The 25,835-nt window shown below is 33.1% G+C and overlaps 2 protein-coding genes across 2 annotated transcripts; both read right to left on the bottom strand.

Moving 5' to 3' along the window:
- On the bottom strand, positions 1-21,466 carry LOC135844009 (uncharacterized). Its single transcript, XM_065362079.1, has 3 exons — positions 21,232-21,466; positions 1,727-1,839; positions 1-826 (listed from the first exon to the last, which is right to left on the bottom strand). Exons 2-3 carry the CDS (start codon positions 1,813-1,815, stop codon positions 580-582), a joined length of 336 nt encoding a protein of 111 aa, XP_065218151.1. The 5' UTR covers positions 1,816-1,839; positions 21,232-21,466; the 3' UTR covers positions 1-579.
- A 1,325-nt stretch (positions 21,467-22,791) lies between these two features.
- Positions 22,792-24,961, bottom strand: LOC135844180 (uncharacterized). Its single transcript, XM_065362322.1, has 3 exons — positions 24,592-24,961; positions 23,964-24,018; positions 22,792-23,279 (listed from the first exon to the last, which is right to left on the bottom strand). Exons 1-3 carry the CDS (start codon positions 24,643-24,645, stop codon positions 23,080-23,082), a joined length of 309 nt encoding a protein of 102 aa, XP_065218394.1. The 5' UTR covers positions 24,646-24,961; the 3' UTR covers positions 22,792-23,079.
- Between the last annotated feature and the right edge of the window lie 874 nt (positions 24,962-25,835).

Raw genomic sequence — 25,835 nt, 5'->3', positions numbered from 1 at the left:
TTAAAAGAACGATTAATTAATATATATTAATGCGCATAGGTATATAACATATTCAAGATTTTAAATCTATACAAACTACATAAACATACTTATAACGATCCGATGGACAATCCTTTCATACAGTAATATAAGTATACCTACCTATGAAATTATGCTGATTAAATTCGTACATTTGTTTCGATTTCGTCTTCGGTATTTAATTAAAATTCGATTTACGAGAATATAATTATAATGTAGATATAAACGAACTCAAATTCAAATATAAAAAAATAATAATACATAATAAAACAAATAACGAAATTTTCGTAGCAATAATTCGCTCAAAGGAGGCAAAACGGGGACGTCAAATAAAAAAGTATACATAATAAAAATTAAAAGAGACTAGAACTAATATTGGCACTATGACGTTAACATTGAGATAAAAAATATTTGGTATAACTTATGGATCAACGAATCAGTTCTGATTTATGACACCTTTATTCTCATTCACCTGACGCGAAACATCATTGAAAGTTTTCAGTTGGTTGGATCTCCTCACAGTACAATGTCATGTGACTAGATTGTGCTCGAATATATGATTTAGGAATTCTGTACAGATTCGGCAGCGGGTACCCTTACATGAGGAGCGTAACGTAAATCATTACCTCTAAAATAACTTAAACTAACGCTTCTGGGTACTGCGCTTATATTGATAGGAATAAATTGTTGCATTGCTCTTAGGGCTCGTATCTTGGCTAATTCTTCTTTGGTTACTACTCGTTGTCCGAAATGTTCCGCTGGTATTGGTCGAGCGTTATTTGGTTCCAGTGGATTTCTAGACCTAGATCTGAATATATAATTTGATTAGTATTCATATATAGGTAAAAGGTATCTATCGAACCTTTAAAATAATACGTCATTAAGTTGTTTGGTATTTGCCACCGAGAAGCTATTTGTCACCCTGAAGCCTATGTCTACAAGATCTATACAAACAGGTGTTCACCGAACACCGAAAGGGTTGATAAGGTTTGGTTTGGAGGTTTCAATGAGTTTTTTTTAAAAAGTTTTTATGACATCCCGAGGAAAGATTTGCATCTTTTTTATACCCTTAAAAATTTCAATATTTCTTCGAGTAATGCGATAGATAGATATCATTTTCGTCGTACTACTAGCGCGAAGGGTAGGTATTTTTTTCAATAAGTGCAATCGAACGTGTAATCAAACAGGTGAAGTTGATTCTTTGTCATTCTTGTGCCGAGTTGTAACACTACTTACGTATATAGGCTTTGGGTAAGGATACAGATAGGTATATATTTTACTCGCTCAACAGATACGAAAGCACTCGAAAAAATATCCGTCGATATGAATACATTTTAGCTATACAAGTGAGGTGCTTTTAAACCTTTAAATAAATGTGGTTTTTTATGCGGCTTTTTACGTCAATTGGTATCAGTTTAATGGTCCATAAAAGATTTACTCGGAGTTCGCATACAAGGTATACCGCATTCGCAGGTATACGTACGAGGTTTGATTAAATGAAATGTAGGTATTCGTTGAGTTCATTAACGAAGTGATTGATTTCTCGGCTAAAATTGAATAATTAAAAAATATCGAACCGAATGCCCATTGCCCACCATGGTCGTGCGTATTACATATGTTTTGTTAGATGTAGGTATAGGTATGTGTAAGGTATACAGATAGCATTTCTCAGAAGCCATTTATTATTATTAAAAATAAATAAACTTACGCGTCGATGATAGGTCTCAAGCAAGCAGGTGGCAAAGGAAGATATTCGACATGTGTAGCGCTGATGGCTTCTGGCAATGAAGGTATCATTGTACGACTAGATTCCGTTCCTTTCTGCACACAAAATAAACGAAATAGGCTATACGTAAGTATTTTCAGACAATTTGTCCCACAAAGGTGTATTTTAATTATGCAAGTATTCTAGAGTCGTCGAATGTAGAAACTCTTTTATTTATACACAGAGTAGATAGGTAGTAGATCTATCTACCATCAAGTGTGAGTACAATGCTAGAGCAGGTAGGTTGGAATAAATATTGAAATTTTAAGTATTTCACGTGCCGTTATGTTCGTAAAATTTATTGGCGAATAAAAATATAAACGAATACTTTGTAAGTACTATGCTTTATTTTTGATTTTTGTTTCGTTTGAGTTATTTGCTTGCAAATAGTGAATTGCAAAATTCTATCTGCCATTGAAATTTATGAATTTTAAAGTTTGGCTTTTTTGTGCTCTCAAGTCATTTAGTACAAAGCTTGCGAAATGAGATGAATTTGCATTTATTTTTCATATACTTGGGTAAGATAATTGGACATATCATTGTTATGTATTTCTTGTAGTCGTATAACATTCCAAGGAAAATTGCCGGTGGATATACTATAAAACGTTCCGCGATACCTACATGTTTCTTCATACTTAAGATCTTTTTTGGATATTTTTTACGTTTTTGACCCAATTTACGATTTAAAAAAATAAAACTGCTGTGTGGACATTTTTTTTGTACAAAAGATTGGAATAAGAATAAAACACATTTACCTGAGGTACCTATTTTAATCACAAGATAATTATGACTCATTAAAAAAATTATTGGGGAAAAAATAGTCAATGAAGGTGTGTTTTTCAATTTTTGATTTGAAATATCTCACAAGGGAAGTAAGTATCCCCACCACCACAAAACTTTTTGAACCATGACAAGATGGAATAGATGGAGGACCTCAAATTACACCACTGCACCGGTCAAAATTTTAAGTGCTAAAATTCATTTTTCAATTTTTTGCGAATTTTCTAAAAAAATGTTTGTAAGTTTGAGCCAAAAAAGGGAAAATCCATATTGTCACCAGAGTAACATAGAAAACTGAAATTTGAAGCATACTTAATTCTAGACCTAAAAAATTGATTGAAAATTGGTTCGAATCGTTTCGAGCAATGTTGAACTTCTGGAGCCTCCAGTAGATTTTTGAAACTAGAAATTTCCACAAAATTTTACCAAATGGAATCGAAAAGCCGAAATTCACTCTGCACTGCTATTCTAAGACGCTATTGAGTCAACTGCAAGTGCTTTCAAGTCCTTTTGGACTGATTGGAGTAATTTGAACAGATTTTATGACGTTTTCAGAAAAACTGTTCCCAAAAAACAAGTCGTTGGAGGCTCCAAAACGACCTGCAGTCGACTTAATATCGCGTTGAAATTTGACTGCAAAGTAAATTTCGGTTTTCAAACTTTATTTGGTAAAGTTTTATAGAAATTTCAACTTTTAAATCTGTTGGCGGCTCCAGGAATTACTAAAAAGTCGCTGGAGGCTCCAAAACGACCCGAAACTAGCTGCAATCGACTTGATAGCTCGTTGAAATGAGAGTAAACTGTGAATTTCAACTGTCTAATTTCATTGGGTAAAATTTTATAAAAATTTCAAAATCTGCTGGAACCTCCAGAAAATATCAAAAAGTCGCTGGAGGTTCCAAAACGATTAGAAACCATATGCAGTCCACTTGAAAAACTTGTTTAAATAAGATTGTATGGCGAGTTTCGATTTTCCAAATTATTTGTGTAAATTTAGAGTTTCAAAAATCTGCTGAAGACTCCAGGAATTTCTAAAGAATTGCCCGAGGCTCCAAACGACTTGAAACCACCTGCAATCGACTTGATAGCTTGTTGAAATGAGTGGATTTCGACTTTTAAATTTTATTGGATAAAATTCTATGAAAATTTCAAGTTTCAAAATCTGCTGGAAGCTCCAGGAATTTCTAAAAAGTCGCTGGAGGTTACGAAACGACTTGAAACCACCTGCAATCAACTTAATTAGCTCGTTAAAATGAGAATGTAGAGCGAGTTTCGATTTTTTAGTTTATTTATGGAAATCTCGAGTTTCAAAAATCTGCTGGAGGCTCCAGAAAATTCCAAAAAATCACTGGACACTCCAAAACGACCTGAAACTACTTGCAATCGACTTGATAGCTTGTTAAAATGAGAGTACAAGGTGAATTTCGACATCACTACATTTTATTGGATAAAATTCTATGAAAATTCCAAGTTTCAAAATCTGCTGGAGGCTCCAGGAATTTCTAAAAAATCGGTGGAGATTACAAAACGACTTGAAACCACCTGTAATCAACTTAATTAGCTTGTTGAAATGAGAATGTTGAGCGAGTTTCAATTTTTCAATTTATTTATGGAAATCTCGAGTTTCAAAAATCCGCTGGGGCTCCAGGGCAGGGATTTCTAAAAAATTGCTGAAGGCTCCAAAACGATTTGAAACCACCTGCTATCGACTTGATAGCTTGTTGAAATGAGAGTACAAAGGTCAATTTCGATTTCTAAATTTTATTCGGATAAAATTCTATGAAAATTTCAAGTTTCAAAATCTGCTGGAGGCTCCAGGAATTTCTAAAAGGCCTCTGAAGGTTCCAAAACGACCTGAAACCCCCAGCAGTCGACTGAATCAGCTTGTTGAAACGAGAATGTAAGGCGAGTTTCAATTTTCTAAATTCTTTAATGGAAATTTCAAATTACAAAAATTCGCTGGAGACTCCAAAATCAACTTTAGCACGTATATTTGGACAGTTTTTATGGCACTTTTTGAAAATTTGGAATCCCCAAAATACGGCTGGGGCCCCAAAATGGCTTAAAACTACCTCCCAGTCGATTCAGCTTGTTGAAATTTGAGAATGAAGTACAAGTAAATGTTAGCTGTTCAACTTCAATTGGTAAAATTTTGTGGGAATTTAAACTTTCAAAAATTTTCTGAAGGCTCCAGAATTCTCCAAAATGGTTCAAAATTTTTCCAGTCTATTTGTGATGTTGAAAATTGAGCACATACCAAATTTCAGCTCTCTTAAGTCAATTTGGTAAATTTTTAAATTTTTTTTAGCCTAATTTTATTTTTAAAAATTTGCCAAAAATTGAAATGCTCTTTCAATTATGCTTTGTCTGGTTCAAAAAATTTCTTTCAGTTGGGATGCCTCCCTAGTTACTCGTAGCTCTATTAAATTTCAAAATTTTTCATTGACAATGGATTCCTCATACTCAGTCCCCTTCCCTGCACAACACTCCATTTTTATACCTAATTATTCCAATTTCACAATACCTACGATAAGATCATTATGCATAGCTTACGATTGAAAAATCTTTCGTATTCACAATTTTACATCCAGTAATTAGTCAAAGGCGAAAGTGACTGATCACTACCTAGTTTTACATGGAAGCGGCTCCTTTGATGTGAATTCCACGCCGATTGAGTTATTTTCAAATCGGCCTGGAGATATCGATAGATATGAGAGTGTACAATGACATAATGAATGCTGACAACGCTGCAGGTTCTCAGTACGTGGTTATGATTTCTTATAAAAGCGTCTATTTTTTTTATTTTTTGGTTATCATCCTCGGTTCTTCTTATTTCAAATATTAGTTACGCTAGATGCGTTTAAACCGTAGCGTGAAATTTATGGCATAACAAAATATAATCAGCGAATAAAAAAAGTAAATAAATGATTTTTCTCAGATTTATACCATTTTGCCGTTTCAGCTCATAGTGGGCCAAATTATAGCCATTTTTACAGCTGGAAAGTGGAAACTGCATACGAGATGTGTACTGACAATTGGTTAATTAGCCGGTAGATTTGCTAAGTAGGTACACATTTACCCGCATACCTATACTCATACATCTGCTTTTGTAGATCTCTGTCAAGCTTCCAAATATGAAAAGTTGATTACTTATTTTCCGTTAATATCTATTTACTTTTTTATTAACAGGGTTATTTTTTCATCTTTTAGTTTATCGTCACGTAATCGTAATAAAACGGTAGATCTATAATACGATCGAACGTATCTACCCATTTCCTGATGCTGGCTCTTTTTTTTTTCATCACAGCCTATAGTTAGGTTAGAGCTCTATATATTCAGATATATGGAATATGGCCACATATGTATCGAACATTACATAACACAGTATATCGGTATGTTACCATTTCAAAAGAACGTTTCCGCTTCACTTATTCATGTGGTTTGCCAAAAGAATAGATTTTCGGTAGCCCGCCGGCCGCCAGCATGCAATCGCTACAATGCATTTGCAACTTTGATAGCGAAATAAATTATACAAACCGAAACGATAGATATACCTACATTTGTAATAATAGAAAATGCATTTTTAACGAATCCTGCGGTTTTTCGAGTTTATTTTTACCCTGCTTCGGTTACCACACGTCGTCGTATTCCTATATATAGGTAAGGTATATTAAGTTTACTCGAATAGTTCGCCTAAAAGCTATATTAGCTTATCCATGATACCAATGCTGATGGTTTATTTAGACTCGCGAATCTGACAAGTGGAAATTTTCAGATTTACTTACGCATATGAATTAAAATCGAAAGATTGGAAGTAATGCCTCTTGCCTTGAGTTGTTTCTCGAGTTCGTTTTGTTGTGAAGAGAAGAGAATCGATGGGAAGGGGGAAGACGAGGAGGACAAAAACTGAAAATTGGCAGATTATTTTTCGAATCTGGCTGAATTTTTTTCTAGTGTCTTTACTGTCTGTTTAGCCCTCGGTAGTGACAAAATTGAATGGGCAAGTATTGAAAGGTCGAATCAAACAAATAAATTATTGATACGATTTAAACATTTGTAGGTAACCTCAAATTAGTAAAAACCAACAGATCACACCATATTTTTACGATTTTAATTTTTTTTTTTTCAAAATTAAGGACACAAGTTAAAAGGAATAATGTACTGAAGCGTTGATTATGAACTCGAAGGATATTCGAACTAAACACTCTTGAAAACCTTATGATGAATGATGCATCACACAGCATATTTCATTTTTTGGTCGTCATGATTATTTAATTTTACCAAACTGTCGAAGAAAACTCGTAAAAAATTTGAGTGAATTTTAATGAGTTGAGAGTTGATACATTTGGTTTGAGTCATGCATTTTTAAAGTACATATTCTGAAATCAAAGTTTTAGCTACTTGAAATGATTTTTTGGAGATTTAAAAAAAAGTTGAACGTACAAGGGATGTCTGGAAAGTCAGGTAAGGTGCACCGGGGTAAGTCCGAATTCCTGCTCTAGCGCCTCGCCTAGAGGTTTGCACATTCCGAAGCGCTACCCAGCAATGACTTGAGGGTACTACCCCTTCTTTACCATGACATAAAAATTTTTGAAATTCAATTTGATTTCACATGTTTTTGGTTCAATTGTATTTTGTTGTTGTTTTGAATTTGCTTTCAAATACAGATTTTCCGTCTTTTAGTTTTTCGCATATAGGGGACCCTGCCTTAAGATGATGCAATTTTTTTTCTGAAGCCTGGTACTCCTAAAGTATCCAACCAAAATGGACAAAAATTTGATGGAAGGTCCCTCAGACTATCTACTACTTACCACCAGAAACGTAAAACTTATTCCAGTTTGCATACTTTTTTACCGGTTCTCAGAAAAAAAAATGAAACCGAAATCTACTTTTTCTGTAAAACTGTAAAAAGACCCATGTTATGGTCAAAATTGCCAAAAGATTATTTTTTTTTGACAAAATTACAAAAAAAAAGTTTTTATCACCAAAACCTTTTTTTTTTGTTAAAATTTCCAAAAACTTTTTCTTATTGTTAAAATTGCTGGAATGTCTATATTTATGTACCTAGTTTGCCACTATAATCCCGAAAAGAACTTGGTTTTCTTGTCATAGCCTACCAAAATTTTTTTGGCAAAATTGTAAAAAATAGTACTTATCTGCTCACTTTTCCATCAAAAATTCTAAGGAAGACTCGTTTTTAGTCAAAATTGTGTAAAAGTTTTTTGTTTTATGAGTAATATAGTCACTTTGAAATCTAATGCTGATCATAATAAAAATATGTGTTTTTCCTATAAAATTTTGATTTTGATTTTTTAAATAAATATAAGCCTCCAAATTAATGCCTCCCCCCCCCCCTCTCAAAACTTTCTACATACATAGTTGAAATAGAAATTATTGGTGGTTATCTTAGCAAACTATAGTTAACTATCTAAAGGAAATCATGACAAAAGTTTCAGTAAAATCGAAGACTCAAATTTCACAATTCAGTCTGTAATCATTTTCTCTACTTCTCTGCACTCCCCTTCATGAAAGAGAAATCACTTCAATATCAATTTAAAATCCTAAGTCTCCTCGCTGCCTCGCAGTTGGTAATTTCATTTGAAGCCTCATTTTTAAAATTCTCAATTAATGTACAAAAAAACGTCTATTAAGCCATAAAAAATATCCTCATTAAAGTCATAACCGAAAAAAAAACACCACAGACGAGTACAATGATCCGAACGAGTTGTTCGAAAAACAAATAAAACAACAGGTTAATCCAATAATAGAGAAACCATCAAAGAAGCAAGAGGTAACATCTATCTATACAGCCAAGAATGAAATACGAATAATTTCATTCGAGTAATACGACACAGCTTTTCAAAACCTATAATCCGTAATACGATTTAAAGAAGGGGAAAAAAATAAAACAAAAAAGGGTTCGTGGAAACCTTGACACTGGGAGTTTGTAATGGGCTTAATTTGTCGTTAATTGGTACACGCAGGTATATAAACAGAACAAATAGACGCTCGCAGTCGCAGCGAGCTGCGGACATAAAACAGCTTACTGGAAAATTAAAAATCGCCTCGAGTGGTCCTATGGTCGTAATTTGCCATCAAAAGTCTTTGTTAATCAAGTCAAAATTGATGATCGACGTCAAATATATAAATAGGTACTAAAAATTCTCATTTTATATTCATCCGATCCAATTGTTCATACGGACCATTCGACAAGAATTTTCCTCAACTTCTCTCTTCAAATATAGGAAGAAAAAAACAGGTACAAATTAAACGATTCCTCTGTTTTATGCTGTGCACTACGTCAACGGCGGCGTCTCACGATTAATTTATGGTCTAATGATTTTCGGTTGCTTTGCGGTCGGCAATACAAAGTGTACGTGATGTCCTCGATGGAAAATACTAAACTTCCAATGGTGTAGTATTTATAAAATATCATCTTCTATTAGGTATAGGTATACAATAACATTATCCGATGAGAGTTTTTAAAAACGTTTAAACTAAATTGCCCGTAACAGATTATGTTTGTTTCTTTGGCTCGTTTTTCCAACCACCCTCCACGTCTTTTTCATGATCTAGTCGATTTTTTAAACGCTTTAACAAAATAGTGTACCTATAATACCTAATGTGAAATGCATCTGGGCTTGTATCTATCTATCTGTACTTTGTGTACCTTACCTACTCGTATGAGAATAATGAATTTTTTGTGTTTTGATTTATTGTTTGGATGGAAGGAACGTGATGTAAGAGGTGTTTACCTGTTGCGCCCTTATTAAAAGTACAGAACTACCAACCTACCATTTCCTCATGAAGCGAGAAAATGTTGAAGTGTCCCATTGTGAAGTATATCTACATAGGAACGCTTTTGAATTAGGTATCCAATTAAAAATTTTGTCATATTTTCTCACCTAATTGATAAATAAGTATTGCTGAGGAGCTTCGAATTCATGGTGTCGTTTTCAGCTTCCAATGCACCTGTAGGTATTACATGAATTCAAAAAATTTGATGTTCAAGTCTATTTCCCTCTTTTTGGAACAGAATTAGTTACAATTTCAGATTCAAATTTCAAAGTTGAAATAAAATTCAGAAAAGATTTTTTTAGAAAACTTTAAGCTGATTTTGGCATTTTCCTTCTCTCTGATTTGGGGCTCTTAAAATCAAGATTGGACGTTCCCTATGATTTTCTAGAAGGCAGAATTTGATGAGAGTATTTGATTTTTTTTTTTAAATCAGCTTCCTAGTTATCACATGTAGAAAAATAAGGAAAAAATGTAAAAAAATCAACAATTTTCTGTTTATAATAATTTTGAAACTTGCACGAATGGTTGTAGCGAGTGTAAAAACATCTCCCCTAATCCGGATTTTCTCCATTTCAAGTCATTCTGGATCTGGAGCCTCCACCGAGATTTTAGAATTTTATAGCATTTTAATACAACTTCTCCAGAAGGCGTGAAAATCAATTTGGGTACCTAAAAATAAAGTTGTGCTTATTCTCGACATACTTAACAAGTTTCAAATTATTTCTCACATTTTCAGAAAAAATTTTAAAATTCTGGGGAAATTGAAAAACGTGTTGGAGGTTTTAAAAATTCGGTTCGGCGAGTTGATGAATACGTATTCAGGACTGTTTTCAGTGATAACTGGAAAATGCTGTTCCAAAAAACACCCTTGACTTAAAAGAGTCCGCCCAAAAATCTACTCCCAATGTGTTTCTAAATTAATCTCAACGTCTTCTAGAGAAATTTTAAAATTCTGCAGGAATTGAAATAATTACTTTGAAGGCTCCAGAAAGTCGGTTCGAAAAGTTGATATTCTATGATTCTCATTTTCATCATTTTTGCAATTTATTTGAAAAATTAAAAAAAAAATAGAACCAGGACTTTTTTATAGGTAATTTATTTTCGACCAATTATTTTTCAAAATGGGTTTTCAAAAACCTATGAAGAGGGGAGAGAGGGGCCCTAGGCGAGACTTGGGTGACCTCGAATCGATCGATGATATAGTTTTTAAGCTCTTTTGGAGCCTCCTTCAGCAGATTTTCAGGTTGCCCAGTTTTGGAAAAATTGTCCTAAAAGGAACCAAAATGAAATTCAGTAGGTAGGACTGGCGATTTAAAAACTTTGAGAAAATAGCCAACAACTTATAACTTTTTTTCGATTTTTTGAAATGGACAAAAATGACTATAAAACAATTGGCACCGTGCGTTTGAAAATATTTCCCCACTTTCAGGAACGATACCTTTCAATATTTCGACATAATTAAAGCGAAATTCTTGCGAAGAAGAAATTTTCAAAACACGAATTTTTCATCAGACTTGATCAATAATTTTTTTTTACCAATATGATTGTTAGGTTTTAGAGAATGCTAGTACTTATTTCTTCAATTTTGAAAAAAAATCTCAATTTTCATTGGTTTGATTTACCTATCTAATTCACTTTTCAGGTCCAACTTCAAAGTACTTCCCCAGTTCCCAATTTTGAAGGAAAAAAATTGGTAGGTATCAGATATTATAATTTATTTACGAGTTCAGATTTATTGATTTAAAGTCAAACATTCCAGTAGGTACCTATTCTATATTGTGAAATATCTGAAATAGTACACCTTGATTGGGATGAAGCTAGAGGCGGTTTCGTGATTCGGATTTAGAGAAATCGAACTCTCAACGATTGATATCTCATTTTTCAGAACATTTTCAAACATTTTAATGTTTATACGTACTTTGCTTCATGTACCTGTTTGCTTATAAGAAGTCTGCAGATTTGCTTTGGGCTCGAGTCTTTTATTAAGAAGTAATTCCTATACATATATATAGGTATGCGTTTTAAATTCGACGTTCTGTCATCGATAATAAATTTCAACCTGATTATAAACTAGGTACCTTTAATAATTTCGAAATTTTACTTCTCGAAGGAATTACACTAATCTTTATATGTTTTTGTAATAAGTACATTTCATGCTGACCAAAAACAGGTGTGAAAAAAAGCGCAGTTCGTTGTATAGAAATTTGGTAACTGCAAATTAAAAAAATTTCAATATTCGAGTTACGAGTAAATATTAACGTTTACATTTTCAATTGCCTATAATTCCTACGTAGGCTAATCTTGAAATATTAAAGCCATACTTCAAACAAGCTTTCGTATCTTGAAAAAGTGAAAAAAAAAACATTCTTCAGCGTTTGGTCCAACTCCAAAGGGGGAGAAATGACTGCAGCGCGAGAAAAGCTGATACGTAAACAAAATAAATAGTCTTCTATCATATTAATAATAATTTTCATATTTTACAAATTCTTCGCATTAAAATATTATTGTGTATGTCTTGCGTTGTAGACTTTCAAGTTAGCGTCTTCGACACGAATCGGATTAAATCGAAACGATATAATATGGTCTGTGTATTGACTTCCTAGATTAGTACAGGGTGAGAAATCGAATCGTGTTTTATAAAATAAGATATCATAGTGGGTAATTTATCATCGCATTTGTATTAACGTTGGTCAGTTTATGTTACAGATAAAGTACGAGTATTAAGATTGGCTCGATTCGGTAGGTACATGCCACAAAACAGGGAATTTTAATTTCCTATTTTCCATACTACGTATAAGACGTATTTATTGTGCAGTTGCAGAGCAGGGTAGGCTTAAGCTACCAAGGTACCTATACCCATCTAATGTAAATTGCAAATAGTACAATTATTCCATAATCACTTTGCTTGAAACTTGAAATTGAAATATGCGAGTACCTACCTACGTACATATATGTACCTACCCTTTTTTATACCAAAATAAAATAATTTGTGAAAATTTGAAATCATTTAGTTCATGTTTACTCGAGTTACAGCATGTACAAATTTTGACCATACAAAAATACGTAAACCAAGACGTATTTTTTCGGATATTGATATGATTTTCGATAAAAATTCAAAAATCATCTAAAATATCTACTCGTGAATTTTTTTATTTTATTTATTATTCTCTCGTTGCTACGTAGATAAATATAAAATATTATAAAACAAGCTAGGATTTACCTCACCAGAAACAAGGTGCAAATTGCACACTCTGGCAACACGTTTTTTCGCTTTAAAATGTAACAGGTAACAGGTGCTTTTGTCATGTTGTTTCTCACACACAATAACACCTAACACGCGTTAATTCGTTTAATATTTCGCCATACCTATCTAATGTATAACATTTTCTATGTTGATAGTGCCGTTTCTAATGCGTAAAATAATAACCGCGAATGAATTCGCCTAAATTTTCATATCACCTTTGATGAAAAAAAAAACACACGTTGTAAAAAAAGAAGAATATTGGCCCTACTTTTCTTCTTCCGCAGATGCACGTTGCAGATTAACCGTAATATTTCATCGAAACAAGATTGCAAGTATTTTGTGCTGATAATTGGTGCAGTCTGTTGCTTCCTCTTTCTACCTTTTTGTTTGGAATATACAGATGGATTTTTTTTTTTTTTAATGAACGTAGGTCGATGCTGAAATCGGAGAAATAATAAAGGTTTACGAATTATTGATGATGAAGGCCGTTCTTCGGAATGATTTTGATGTGATTATGTCATTGCTCTTGTGACAGTCGTTTTGTACAGGATTATTTTTTTGATTTTTTTTTTTTAAATTTATTACTGCTGCGATTAAGGTAGGTATGATAAGTCTCGTAAAACAATAGCTCTGATGACTTGATTTACAAACTGGAAGGATAAATTAACCTTTTTTTATCTTTTTTTGTAACTTTAATACCTGGTAATTAAAAGAGTAAGAACATGATATTCGATACGATTTATTATCACTTTGATTTCTCCAAAGGTGGAAGGAACCAATAAAAGAAGTATCTCAACCTGTGTAGGTACGACGTAGTAGGTATTTTGTTTTCGAAGTACGAGAAATGAAAAATGATTGTGGCTGGTTGAATTAATTCCAGCTTAACTATATAGATTAGTCTAGCATATGACAATAGGAGTAATTGCCCCCGCTGATCCGAAGGGACAACTTTTTTCTTAAAGGGGTCATCCTAAGGAACATTTTAAAGCAAATTTGCCCAAAAAAAAGTTGGCCTTACTTACAAAATGGCGGCCATTTTGATTGACAGGTCAGCCGAAATCGCAGATTTTGCGTTTCAACATAGGATTTGCTCGAAATTTTTCAAACCTCACAAAGGTAGATCGAAAGATCATGCAAAATTTCATCACCTGTCAAAATTTCAAGTGCTAAAGTGCGTTTTTCGATTTTTGGTGAATTTTTGAAAATCTAATTTAGGCCAAAAATGAGGGAAAAAATCAAAATTTTACCAAATTGACCAAGAAAGCTAAAATTTGGGATATACCCTATTTTCGACATGCCAAATAGATTGGAAACGGTTTCAACCCGTTTTGAGCAGTTCTGGAGCCTCTAGCATATTTTTGAAACTCGAAATTCTCACAAAATTCCATCAAATTGGAATTGTAAAGCTGAAATTTATTCTAAAAACTAATTTCAATACGCTACGAAGTACTGCAGGTGAATTTCAAGTCGTTTTGGAGCCTTTAGCGACTTTTTGAAAATTCCTGAAACCTCCAGCAGATTTTTGAAACTTTGAATTTTCACAAAATTTCATGAAATGGAGATGGAAAACTAAAATTTACTCTACATTCCAATTTTAACACCCTCTGAAGACGACTTCAGGTGGGTTCAAGTCATTTTAGAGCCTCCAGCGACTTTTTTGAAAATTACTGGAGCCTCCATTAGATTTTTGAAACTTGAAATTCCCGCAACAGTAATTTATCAAATGGAGTTGGCGCAAGCTGAAATTTACTTCGCAGACTACATGGTGAATTCAAATGGTTTTGAAGCTTCCAGCAGGAAGTTTCAATTTTCCAAAAAAACGCCATACAACCTTTCAAAAAATCGCTGGAGGCTCCAAAAAGACTTGAAATCCACCAGCAGTCAACTTCGCAGCGTATTGAAATTTGTTTGCAGAATGAATTTCGACTCTCCATCTCAGTTTGATGAAATTTTGGGGAAATTTCAAGTTTCAAAAATCTACTGGAGGCTCCAGTAATTTTCAAAAAAGTCGCTGGAGGCTCTAAAATGACTTGAACCCACCTTCTGTCATCTACCTATAACTTTGAATGGTGCGTATCAAGAACTCGTTGATCATATTATAAGCAATTACCATAAAATTTCAGGAGAATCAGTACAAAAAAGACCTATTTTTACCAACGAATTATGGTCAAAAAATCACATTTGAACTTCCAAACCTGGAATTTCAAATTCATTTTGGGCTTTTTCAGGGAAATCGAAAAAAAAATTTGAAAAAAATTTGAAAACTCGCTGAAAACTTTGTAGAATAGCGCGGTTTACCATTTAAATAAATAAATTCTGCTTGTGGAATGTCGTTTTCAAAATTTCAATTTTTTTTTTTTTTGGAATTATGGATTTGTCAATTAGAAATTCATCCTCAGAATTTTACTATCCAATACAACAGAGAGAGGTCCCAATCAAAATTGGAGACATTCAAGTTCATTTTTCGCCTTTTCACAGCAATTTGAAATTTTTAGAGAAAATAAAAACCTTGTTGAAGGCTCTGGAAAGACAGAAAAGTTATTTACCTCGTGAAAAAATTTAAAATTCACGATTTTTTGAAAATTTATAGAATTTTTAATAGTCTGTTATAATTTTTAAAAATCAACTTCACGCTGATATTTTGGTTACGAAAGTTGCTGCAGAGCATTCTCTTTCCATCTAGCTTGGTCGAAGTGAGTAATTCAGTAGAGGGTGGGGGGAGGGATTCTTCACAGACAGAAAAATGGTGTACACATTTTACTCCTAAAACTCCAAAAGAAACTGAGTTACGTCTCCAGCTGTGAAATTCGCGAAATGCTTTTCTCCTTTTTCCTTTCTAAATAAATAGGGAGAGACTTGAATTTGGATTTTCAAAATTTTGCCAATACCTACCTCGACCTTTTACCACTACTGTTTTGAAACTATTTCAAATTTTTTCAAACATTTTTTTGTATAGGAAATATGCCATGATTGTCATGTGTCTGGATAATATTTTCTTCAATTAAATAGCGAGGTAGGTAGCTTAAATGGTTGAATATCGATCGAATATAGGTAGAATATTACACCGTGTGAAATAGTGTATCAATACAAAATTAGTCACACATCGAATAAAATTGATCACTAACGCGATCTGGTTGTACATAAAAAGTTAAAAACCATTACCTATAGAAATTACACCATAAAATCATGGTATTGTACCCGTAGAATAAAATCTAATAGATTTTAAATTTCATAAAGTAACATTTTAATCCCCTAAGTGAAACTGACTTCGAAATTTCTCACTATTACGTACAATACTTAGACGTCGATGTGTCGGTGCGTTATTAATGCATAGTTCCTGCAATGCTAAAAAGCAGCAAGATGCTCCTTCGAGACCTATAAAGTCGCCTCATACCTCTGTGTCTGTATGGTGTATCTGTATACCATACCTTACCTAAGCTATACATCAAGACCAAGACGAAAACAGCAGATTGAAGAATATTAAAAGTGAAACAGTCTTAACAATAGTGACATGCGGAACAGGTAAATATAAAGGAAATCGATAAAATAGGACTGCACATGCCTAGAAAGAATGTAACCTAATAAATTATCTCCACCCAAAAACATTCGATTTTTGTCAACACCAAAAACCCAAACACTTTACAACTTTGGCTTTGAAAATATTTTGATAAAAAACACCGCGTGCTCGGTATAGTATTTTGGACTTTGAAGATGTTGTTTTTTTAGATGACATAAGAGTAGGTATATAGCCTACATGGGACGATACAAGCTGATTTGTAATTATTCAGGCGGTTCTGGTTCATTTGGTAATTTTTAAATCGAATAAGGTATTTCTTTTCTCAACTTTCGAATCTTTGTGTAAACAACCAAATGAGTTTTTAAAATGTTTTTAAATAGGTATCTACTATTTCGCATTATTATTATTATTATTACCACGCCTCACAAAAAACCTCAGTTCTCAGACGATTTCCAGTAACTTGATTATTAAAGGAAACGGATTAAGTTTTATGTTTCTATTCTGTACGTGTACCTACCTAGGTAACTAATATCAAGTGCAGAGTTTACGACACTACGTCTTCTCGAGGTACCTATAATAATGCACAAAAGGTGCTGTAGACTATAGGTAAGAAATTTTTACGGCTTCGTTTCACTTTTTCGTAATGATGTCATCGGGTCATTATCAAGATTCAATTTTCTCATTGCTTACCTACCTATTGTTTAGCATCATGGAGCATAATTTACCAAGAATTATACTTATTATAATTAGCATATGTAGACGCGTACCTACCTACCTACTACGTAGGCTAGATAAATATTTAGCGGGAGATGAAAAACTTAGCGTTAACCTGCCTTCGAGTTAATGCAGAGTTCTTTCCAATTTTCCCTAAAAAAAATCAATTTCTAAAAAGTTTTCTACTCGTATTTACACTCTATTTTTTCAGGTTGAAGGTGAATTATGAGTACGTTGGCCTTGAAAAAATATTGTCAGGTCTCAAATCCTATCCAGAGAACGTTTACGAACTCCACAAATTTCAATTGAGCTAAAATTTGGTACACTGGGACTGGGAGAACATGTCACTCTTGCCCTGGATTGCAATAGATCACAATAAAAAATGATCTGGATCACGAATTATGGATCATTTAGAATTTTCAAACGGAACACGAATCGTGGATCACAGTCGAGGAAAATACATACCTAATCCGGATTAGAGATCACGTGACATCAAAGCCCTAAAATGAGCATTACATGTAAGGGGAAGGAACAAAATTGGAATTTTTTAACATTTCAAAATAGGTATCAAAATAATATGGATTTTTAACAGCACAGAGTTTATTTTTGAAGGCAATTTTCAAACCCAAAATAAGCTTCAAAGGTGTTTTCATTCTTGGCTTCGTAATTTCGAAAATTTTGAAATGATCAGCGGTTACGAATCACTTTCTTGAAGCCACGGATCATGAATCGTGGATCACGAATCAAGCTGCGAAGAATAATGATCCGGATCACGGATTTTCTAAAAGTGATTCGAATCCTTAGTTTCAAATGATCCATTGCAACTCGACCGATCTCGCCTCAAAAACTAAATTTTCAGCTGTCGAATGATTTACCAAAAGTTGAGTAAATGAATCGATTCGTTCGCGAACAAATTCATCAATTATTCTTCAATTTAGGAATCAACTCGTACGCGAATGATTCACCAAAAGCTATTCAATTTGTTCGTAAATGATTCACTACAAATTGAGTAGATGAATCGATTCGTTCGCGACGAACCAGTCACTTATACGAATCAATTCGTTCGCGAATGATTCACCAGTAATGATTCAACTTTTTTGTGAATAATTTACCAAAAGTTGAGTAAATAAATCGATTCTTTCGCGAACGAAACGAATGATTCACCAAAAATTATTCAATTCGTTCGTAAATGATTCACCAAAAATCAAATAGATGAATCAATTCGTTCGCGAATGATTCGCCAAATATGATTCAGTTTTTTCGTGAATGATTCGCCAAACGTTGAGTAAACAGATCGATTCGTTCGCGAACAAATTCGTCAATTCCTCAATTTAGGAATCAATTCGTTCGCGAATGATTGAACAAAAATTATTCAACTCGTTCGCGAACGATTTACCAAAATTATTCAATTCGTTCGTGAATAATTCGCCAAAAATCAAGTAAATGAATCAATTCGTTCACGAACGAGTCACTTATACGAATCAATTCGTTCGCGAATGATTCAACAGTAATGATTCAACTTTTTCGTGAATAATTTTCCAAAAGTTGAGTAAATAAATCGATTCTTTCCCGAACGAAACGAATGATTCGCCAAAAATTATTCAATTCGTTCGTAAATTATTCACCAAAAATTAAATAGATAAATCGATTTGTTCGCGAACGAGTTACTTATCCGAATCAATTCGTTCGCGAATGATTCACCAAAATGTAGCTAATTTTTCCATTTTTGACGAATTTTGAAAAATATTTATTTATTTATTTTTGAAATTAAAAAATGATTGGCATACGAGATATGTAATGAGAAATTTTCCACATTATTTTCAAATATTGCATAAAAACTGTCCATAGAGGGGTTTATAAATATTTTACAGCATCGTGCATCGATGAAAATTTTTTCGACAGCGATTTTCTTTTCAATAGCGTTAATAGAAGTGAAAACCCCTTGAAATTGATAATTATCATAAACCCAGAAAAAATAAAGACGTTGGAGTCGAAAATTCAGCAGGACGTTTGATCAGCAAAAGCATTCATACCACAGCCATTTCCAAAAAAGTTGGATCAAGTTTTTTTAATTCTTGAACGTCTTGAGTATTAGGTACCTATACCTTATGAATGATAAAAAAAAGATTTTCTGTTTTTCCTCACCCCCCCCCCCCTCCACCTCTCACTTAAAAAAAGGTAGTCAAAATAATTATCAATGATACAACTAGATATTTTCAAATTGATTTTCCAAGTCTTGACAGAGAGACAAGATTACCTCGACGAGAAAGGAAGAAGGTTTTGGGAGGCAGCTGCCCCTCAGCACTTCGCCGAAGTTATGAAATTGCAGGAAATATACAAAAAGTTGGTAAAATACAGTAAGTAGGTAAAAGTAAAGTAATGGAACATTCAATAGGTTGGAATTTTGCAAAATTTTAGGGGAGAAAAAATCGTCTCCTTAAAAAATTGATGTAGGTAGTAGGTACCTAATTGTTTTCCCTGCCTACTTCTTGGATGATCACGAATTTTCGAAAGTTCTTGCCTTCGGTTCGGTCAGGCTAATTTTCTTTTCTGTTTCAAAATCGAAATTTTTGAAAAAATTTTATTAAAAAATATTGACTGAAGAAGATTAATTTCAAACATCAAAAACTATTTTTTTCACCTTCCGAATTATAAATTTTCTAACGCGTTTGACCTTGCTTGGTTCGAGCTAATTTGAATTCGACTAGGTACATCAAATTCACAAGAAAATTTCAAAAAGGCCTTACTCAAATCAACACATTTTCTGAAAGATGTAGAAACTGGAAGCTCAATTGCAAAATTCGAGTTGAAAATTCCTAAAATGCATTGAATTAGATGAGGCATTGAACTTCCCTATGTTTTTCAAAGATCTCCAAACACCGAAGAAATCATTAATTCTGACTAATTGGCAATTGTCCATCTCCATTATTATAGAGTACGAAGGTTATCTATCTCTTGAGAACATTTGTACCTATTGATTGTGAGATTAATTTATTTGCGAACATTTTTCTCTGCTTATAGATTAGGCATTTCCAGCATCGACTAAGAACTCAGTATAGGTAATAGGTATAGGTAGGTATGATTCATCACCAGTGAACTTTGGTAACAACTCGAGAAATCATCTTTTGCTTCATATGTATCATATATACGATACGGGAAATCGAAATCATTTCAAATCTTGGGATAGAATCCAGCTCGAGTGAGATAAAAATCAGTAAGTATCTGCTCTCTCTCTCTCTCTCTGTACTGTACAGGGAATAAGACAAAGAACCAGTAGATATTTCTATAAACACACATACGAGTACTACATGGAATTGTTGGTACCGTTAGATTTTTGAAAGCATGATGTGTTGATAAATGAAAAATGATAAGATATGCTGGTAACCACACCGAAGGTTTAGTACTCTAGAGGTCTCATTTGTCCAATATACAGTTAGGTACATGGAATAAAACTTCGCTTTAATGTCGTCGAATATTCGATAATTCCCCGTGATATAATATTTATAGAGGATAAACTAATTGATTTTTTTTTCTTTTTTACATTATGTAACCCCACATTTATACGTCTTACCTACCAATGTGTATAGGGTAATGTTTTTTTTTTCTTTTCTAAAATCTGTACCTATCTGACTTATATAATCACATCCTTCTATTTGAAATATGGAAGTGTATACGCCATATACGGGTATCACACTTCATCTTAACGACAAATTAACGAGTACGAGTTGGTAGTTCAGTTCTCATCTTTTAAAAAATTATTCAAATTGAATAAAATACTCGTCGTAGTAGTAATTATGATGATGTATCTTGAATCATCTGGGCCTTCGTTTCAATTATAGGCTAATGTGAATAATTAAATTAGCTTGTGAGCATTTTATCGTTGAAAGCTAGAGATGGAAGTGATGGGTGTACCTACATCAATTATTCATTCGGTTTTAGTTTATAGAATTTTTAGATCTATTTTTTTCTCTGTTCAAACTTCAAAACATAAATATCTACGTAATTTGTCGTACGTTGTGTACATAGGTATAGGAAGCCGATTAATAGAGGAAACTCTGCACTCCGATCAAAAATAAACGATGTAAGATTATAAATAAAACTCATTGAGTCAACAGAGTTCGAAATCAAAGGATTCGAATATTCAATGATCAGTTACCTATGTAGTTACTAATAATTATGATGCCCATCAACGTTAGCTTCATGCTTCATTCTATCAAACTTTGAGCTTATTTCTAAATCTAGTGCAAATCTGACTCAGAAAGCCATCATAATCACACTACAATTTTGTAATAATAGTTACAATACATTCCGGCCCTCGAGAATCAACAAATCCACCCCACAACAAACACAATCACCCCATAAACATATGGAAAAATACGCAAAATGAAAACTTACCTAATTACGAGATCGTCCGAGTAAAAAAACTGCGAAAAAAAACTGCTTAAAAACAACACTACAAACACAACAAACACACAGAACGTAGAACGTTTATCTATCTATGCGTCACTGTCTTTAGCCCTTTTGCTGCAGAAGCCAAACACTGATATCGGAAGCTGGCTGGTAACTTATGAATTACGAATGTGTTTAATTGCAGCAGGGTGAGGAGAATGGAGGACTAAGTAACTACTAGGGGTCTTACCATGCTATAGCGAAGTATTAAACAGCTGTCATGACGCTAGGGTAGGCGAGGGGGGCTCGAGGGGAGATTGTTTCTATTTGTAACTGCGCCGGTCTCTTTTGGCGTGCTTATCATATGGCCGCCGATTCCGGTCTCTCTTGCCCCCTTTTTCCAAGATAGATGTACCACTGTGCGCGTGCATGCATGTGTCTATAGTTTTAGTTATGCCTTGTGCCTTGCTCTCTCAAACAACAGCTGTATTTATCAGCACACCCTTGTTCTGTTGTGGCTCGTATATTGTACTTCATCTGGCTTTGGAATACCGTACAGTGTGCTTCTGATGATTAACATAATTGTACGTAATTGATTTAGGCCTGTACGGATATGTTAACACGAGTCATACTGATATGTTTTAATTAATAGTACCTACGTACATCTATTACCTATCTGCCTACATGTGCTCGTAGCGCCGATAATGGCCATGTTTTTACCATATTCCTACAGGTAAAGCTGTTGAAAGCTACAAGTTGACGAACTTTTATATCAGGCTGTTTTGATTTTGACCTATCAACGTATCTAGATCTATCTTATGCACCATTCGAGCCCTAAACATGATTAAGGTATTCGTCATTCGAATTCAACATTACAAGTTTTTGGATAGATAGGATACTCCAAAGGTGGTCCTACTATGCATAAAACTGACTAAGTAAAGGTGTTAAATCATCGTTTTAGTCTTGACAGCTTTTAAAAAAGACAAAAAACTACCAATTTGGGTAAAACCGGTTCCTCGCTCAGCTACGTGATGAGTCGACGAGCGTACAGAATCCCTTCTATTGTTACATACGAGAGATAGAGAACGAGATACTCTCGCCTATCGCCAAAATTATCACCATATTTACATTATGTACCAGAAATGGTTTTAAAATTTACAGATTGCTTTTACTTCGGAGAATTTCTGAAGCAAAAAATTCACGTTCAAAGATAAATAATTTTTGAATCTCTTTGTACCAAATAGACTGAAAGATAAACATTTCCGCATGGACTATAATTTACCTACAGCTATGTTACAGCAGCTGTTGTACAATTCTTATTTCTTACCCTTCATTAGTACTAGCTAGGTCTAGGTCTACATTTCTACATACTTATTTTCTTCGATGTGTAAACAAGATTCGTCTTAAGGTGCGAATTTATACAGCATGTAAAGAGAAGACATCCCGGGGCGAAGGTTCATTTCATCTTTCACGAAATCGACGTCAATCCTACACTGTCTCTGCCCCTTTTCAGCTGTTTACAACGTTATAGGCTTTTATGCGAAGTTTTCAAAAAAAAATCCAAAGTTGGAAAAATGTACATATAAAATGTATTAAATACAAAAATTTACATAAATCAAAGTCTTATACAATAACACAGCAATCGACATAATAATTATACAACAATTTTTTGTATCAAAAGAGTCTATGATACTTTTTTTTTCAATTTATACGACATCTGAACAATGAGCATTTTGCAACCCTGAGGGCTAATTGAAATTACATTTAAAATATAGTACCTACTAATCATAATTTAAAGAAGAAGAAAAAAAAATAAAAAATAACAAGAAATAAGTAGTACTCAGACTAGAGCCCCTAAGACGATGGTAACGTTTGTGAAATTTCTGAATTTCTCACTTGTAAAGCTTCATTAACAAATTTTTGCTGGTAATGTGCAAGATGCGTTCTTAAACCAATAATAGCTGGGTGGTCATCTGAATAATTTTCTACATCTTTGAGATAGTTAACTGCTTCTTCCATGCAATCTATGTAGCCTGCTATTAATTCTGCCATTCCTATGCAACAAAACGTTTTTATTTTTTTAAAGTGAGATTTTAGGTTTTCCAAAACGTTTAGGAAAATATAAAAGGTATACTTAATCGGGGTAGTTTTTAATAATTATACCATCTTATTACACGAAATTTTAAATAGGTAGTAGACAGAACCAACTAAGCACCTATCAATTAATTTTGGATATGTAATTAATAGGTAGGTAGGTAGGTAGGTACCTGTGATTTTTTTTTTAAAATCAAAGTTTTTCATATGATTAGGTAGGTACCTTAATTTAAAAAATTGAAATTTAATCAATATGATCCAGTCAAAAATGTGTTATGACAATTTTCAACAGTTATATGCCGAGTACTATACCCTTTTATGTACCTAAACATAATCATAATCTATAAGATTTGGATATCAATTTGCTTTCATGTAATATTTATTCATCTAGATACTGTTTTATCGTTGATTTTCCTCCAAAATCTTTTATTGATTTCACTGATACTTAATTAAAAAATTGAACCAAAAATGAAACCCCACTATTGGTGATAATGATTTTAATATAGCTGTTGTTTTGTAGATATGTAATTTAAAGATTGTTCAATTTTAATTTTTAAAATAAAAATCATGATTTGGGATTTCTTATCAGGCAGATAAATACTACTCGTAAAAAAAAAATAATAATACTAAAATAATTTTCTTACCGTATATGTCGATTTGTGAATTTTCCAAATTTTCTTCGTTGTTCTGTAAAATCATCTAGAAAAAAAAAACAAAAAAATGGAATAAGATTTTCACCTTTGTGAGAATTTTTGAACTACATAGTAAAGTATTTTTATTTAGTAAGAATTACCTACTTTAGTTAGGTATATAGAAGCCTATTTTTTCAACAAAAAGAAAATGAAAAAAAAAATCAAGCCAATTTCGTCAGAAATTCAAGTTCTAAAGACCCAAATGAATCTATTCTGCAATTAAAATAGAGAACTTAGAACACCTTGACAATTGCGAACCATTTGAAAATTTGAAATAATTAAATCTGAAGTAAATGTGTAGAACGCCCTTACTATACTGATATTGACGATTTGACAAGTAGCTAATCCTGATAAAGATAATTTAACAGTTTTTATTCATGTAAATAGGTACTTCAGTTTATTTATTTAATTTCAAACTGCGTGTGACAGATTAATTGTAATCAAAATTTAGATACCCAATACCGATGTATTTTTATTCCCATCCCAGGTATTTTTTGTAGCCAACAAATAGGTAGATTGGATTATCAAATCAAGACAAATAAAAGATTACAAATACCTAGATGGATAGGTTTACACTTACATGAGTTTCTGTCAATTTTTCTTGTACAAAACATGGTGCCAATTGTCCTTGCATATCGTCTTGGATTTTTTCACTGTATAAGTAGGTAATGTCGAAGCGAAAGATTCACAAGCACATCACAATTTTCGATCACAACGAAAAGAAATAAGTTATTTTTAAAAAATTTAATCACTGATGATAATTCTTTCAAAAAAATATTAAAATCGAAAATCGTTAAAAAGTTTCAAAATATACGAAGGTATCACTGAACATGCACAACCTCAAACATTTACAAGCGAATCGATACTAAAATAGAGTTATTCGGATTGCTCTGCAAGATCACTAGACATTCTTCTGTAGGCACAGGTAATAATACTGAACCCACGTGATACTCCAAGAAATGTTTAACAAAATCATCTATACGTGAAACAGGTTTCTTGTTCGGTGGAAGGAGAAAGTCTTTCAACGTGCATCATTTCCCCCTGTTGATTAAAACACCGCAACTCTAAGTACCTGAGAATATTAGAATGGTAATACTAATAATTATTTTCAAACAGATAGGTAATAATATTGTGATTGTTTTGTTTTTAATGGCTTCATCGCTCACTTACTCGATGAATTTATTTTTTGATTGACAGTCATTCATCAAAAATTGATCAAGGTTTTCATTAAGAGGAGCTGATAATTGTTTTTATAAATATATGCATTACGTAGTTCTAGCCTCTAGCTGTTGGTAATTTTGATTTTGTTTTCTAAATTGAAAAAAAAAATGATCTTACGTTGCTCCTCTGCCGGCCACAAATACCTATCTAATAGACATCTATACACCCATTATACACCTATTGGATATTTTTTTCTGCCATAGTTCTTCAGGGCGAATCATTTCTTACAATTGATTATTTGAGGATGAGGTTAGCGAGGGAATTTTTGGATACTTACTTATCTAACAATGAGAAGTTGATTATGTAGTACTTACTTCAGGTAAAGTTGTCATGAGAAGCAATTTTGTTGATCGTGGTAAATAATTGATATCAAAAAATAGGTACTTGACCATGAGTAATAAGTGATGCAGATATGTATACAGAAATTTAAATTTAAATCAACCAATCAATGAACAAAGAGATTACACTTTTACTCGTCTTTCATGCTTTATTCCAATCCATGATGTTTGAGGTAAAATCTTACGATTGAATTTAATGTAGGTAGAGGTAGGTACATAACTACCTTCAAGGTAGAACTACCTATCAAGTAACTTAATAGAAAGA

This window comes from Planococcus citri, chromosome 4, assembly GCF_950023065.1.
Source record: "Planococcus citri chromosome 4, ihPlaCitr1.1, whole genome shotgun sequence".
In the NCBI taxonomy this organism is placed as follows: Eukaryota; Metazoa; Arthropoda; class Insecta; order Hemiptera; family Pseudococcidae; genus Planococcus; species Planococcus citri.
The sequence above is the reverse complement of the archived record's forward strand: the minus strand, read 5'-3'. Positions and strand labels throughout refer to the sequence as shown.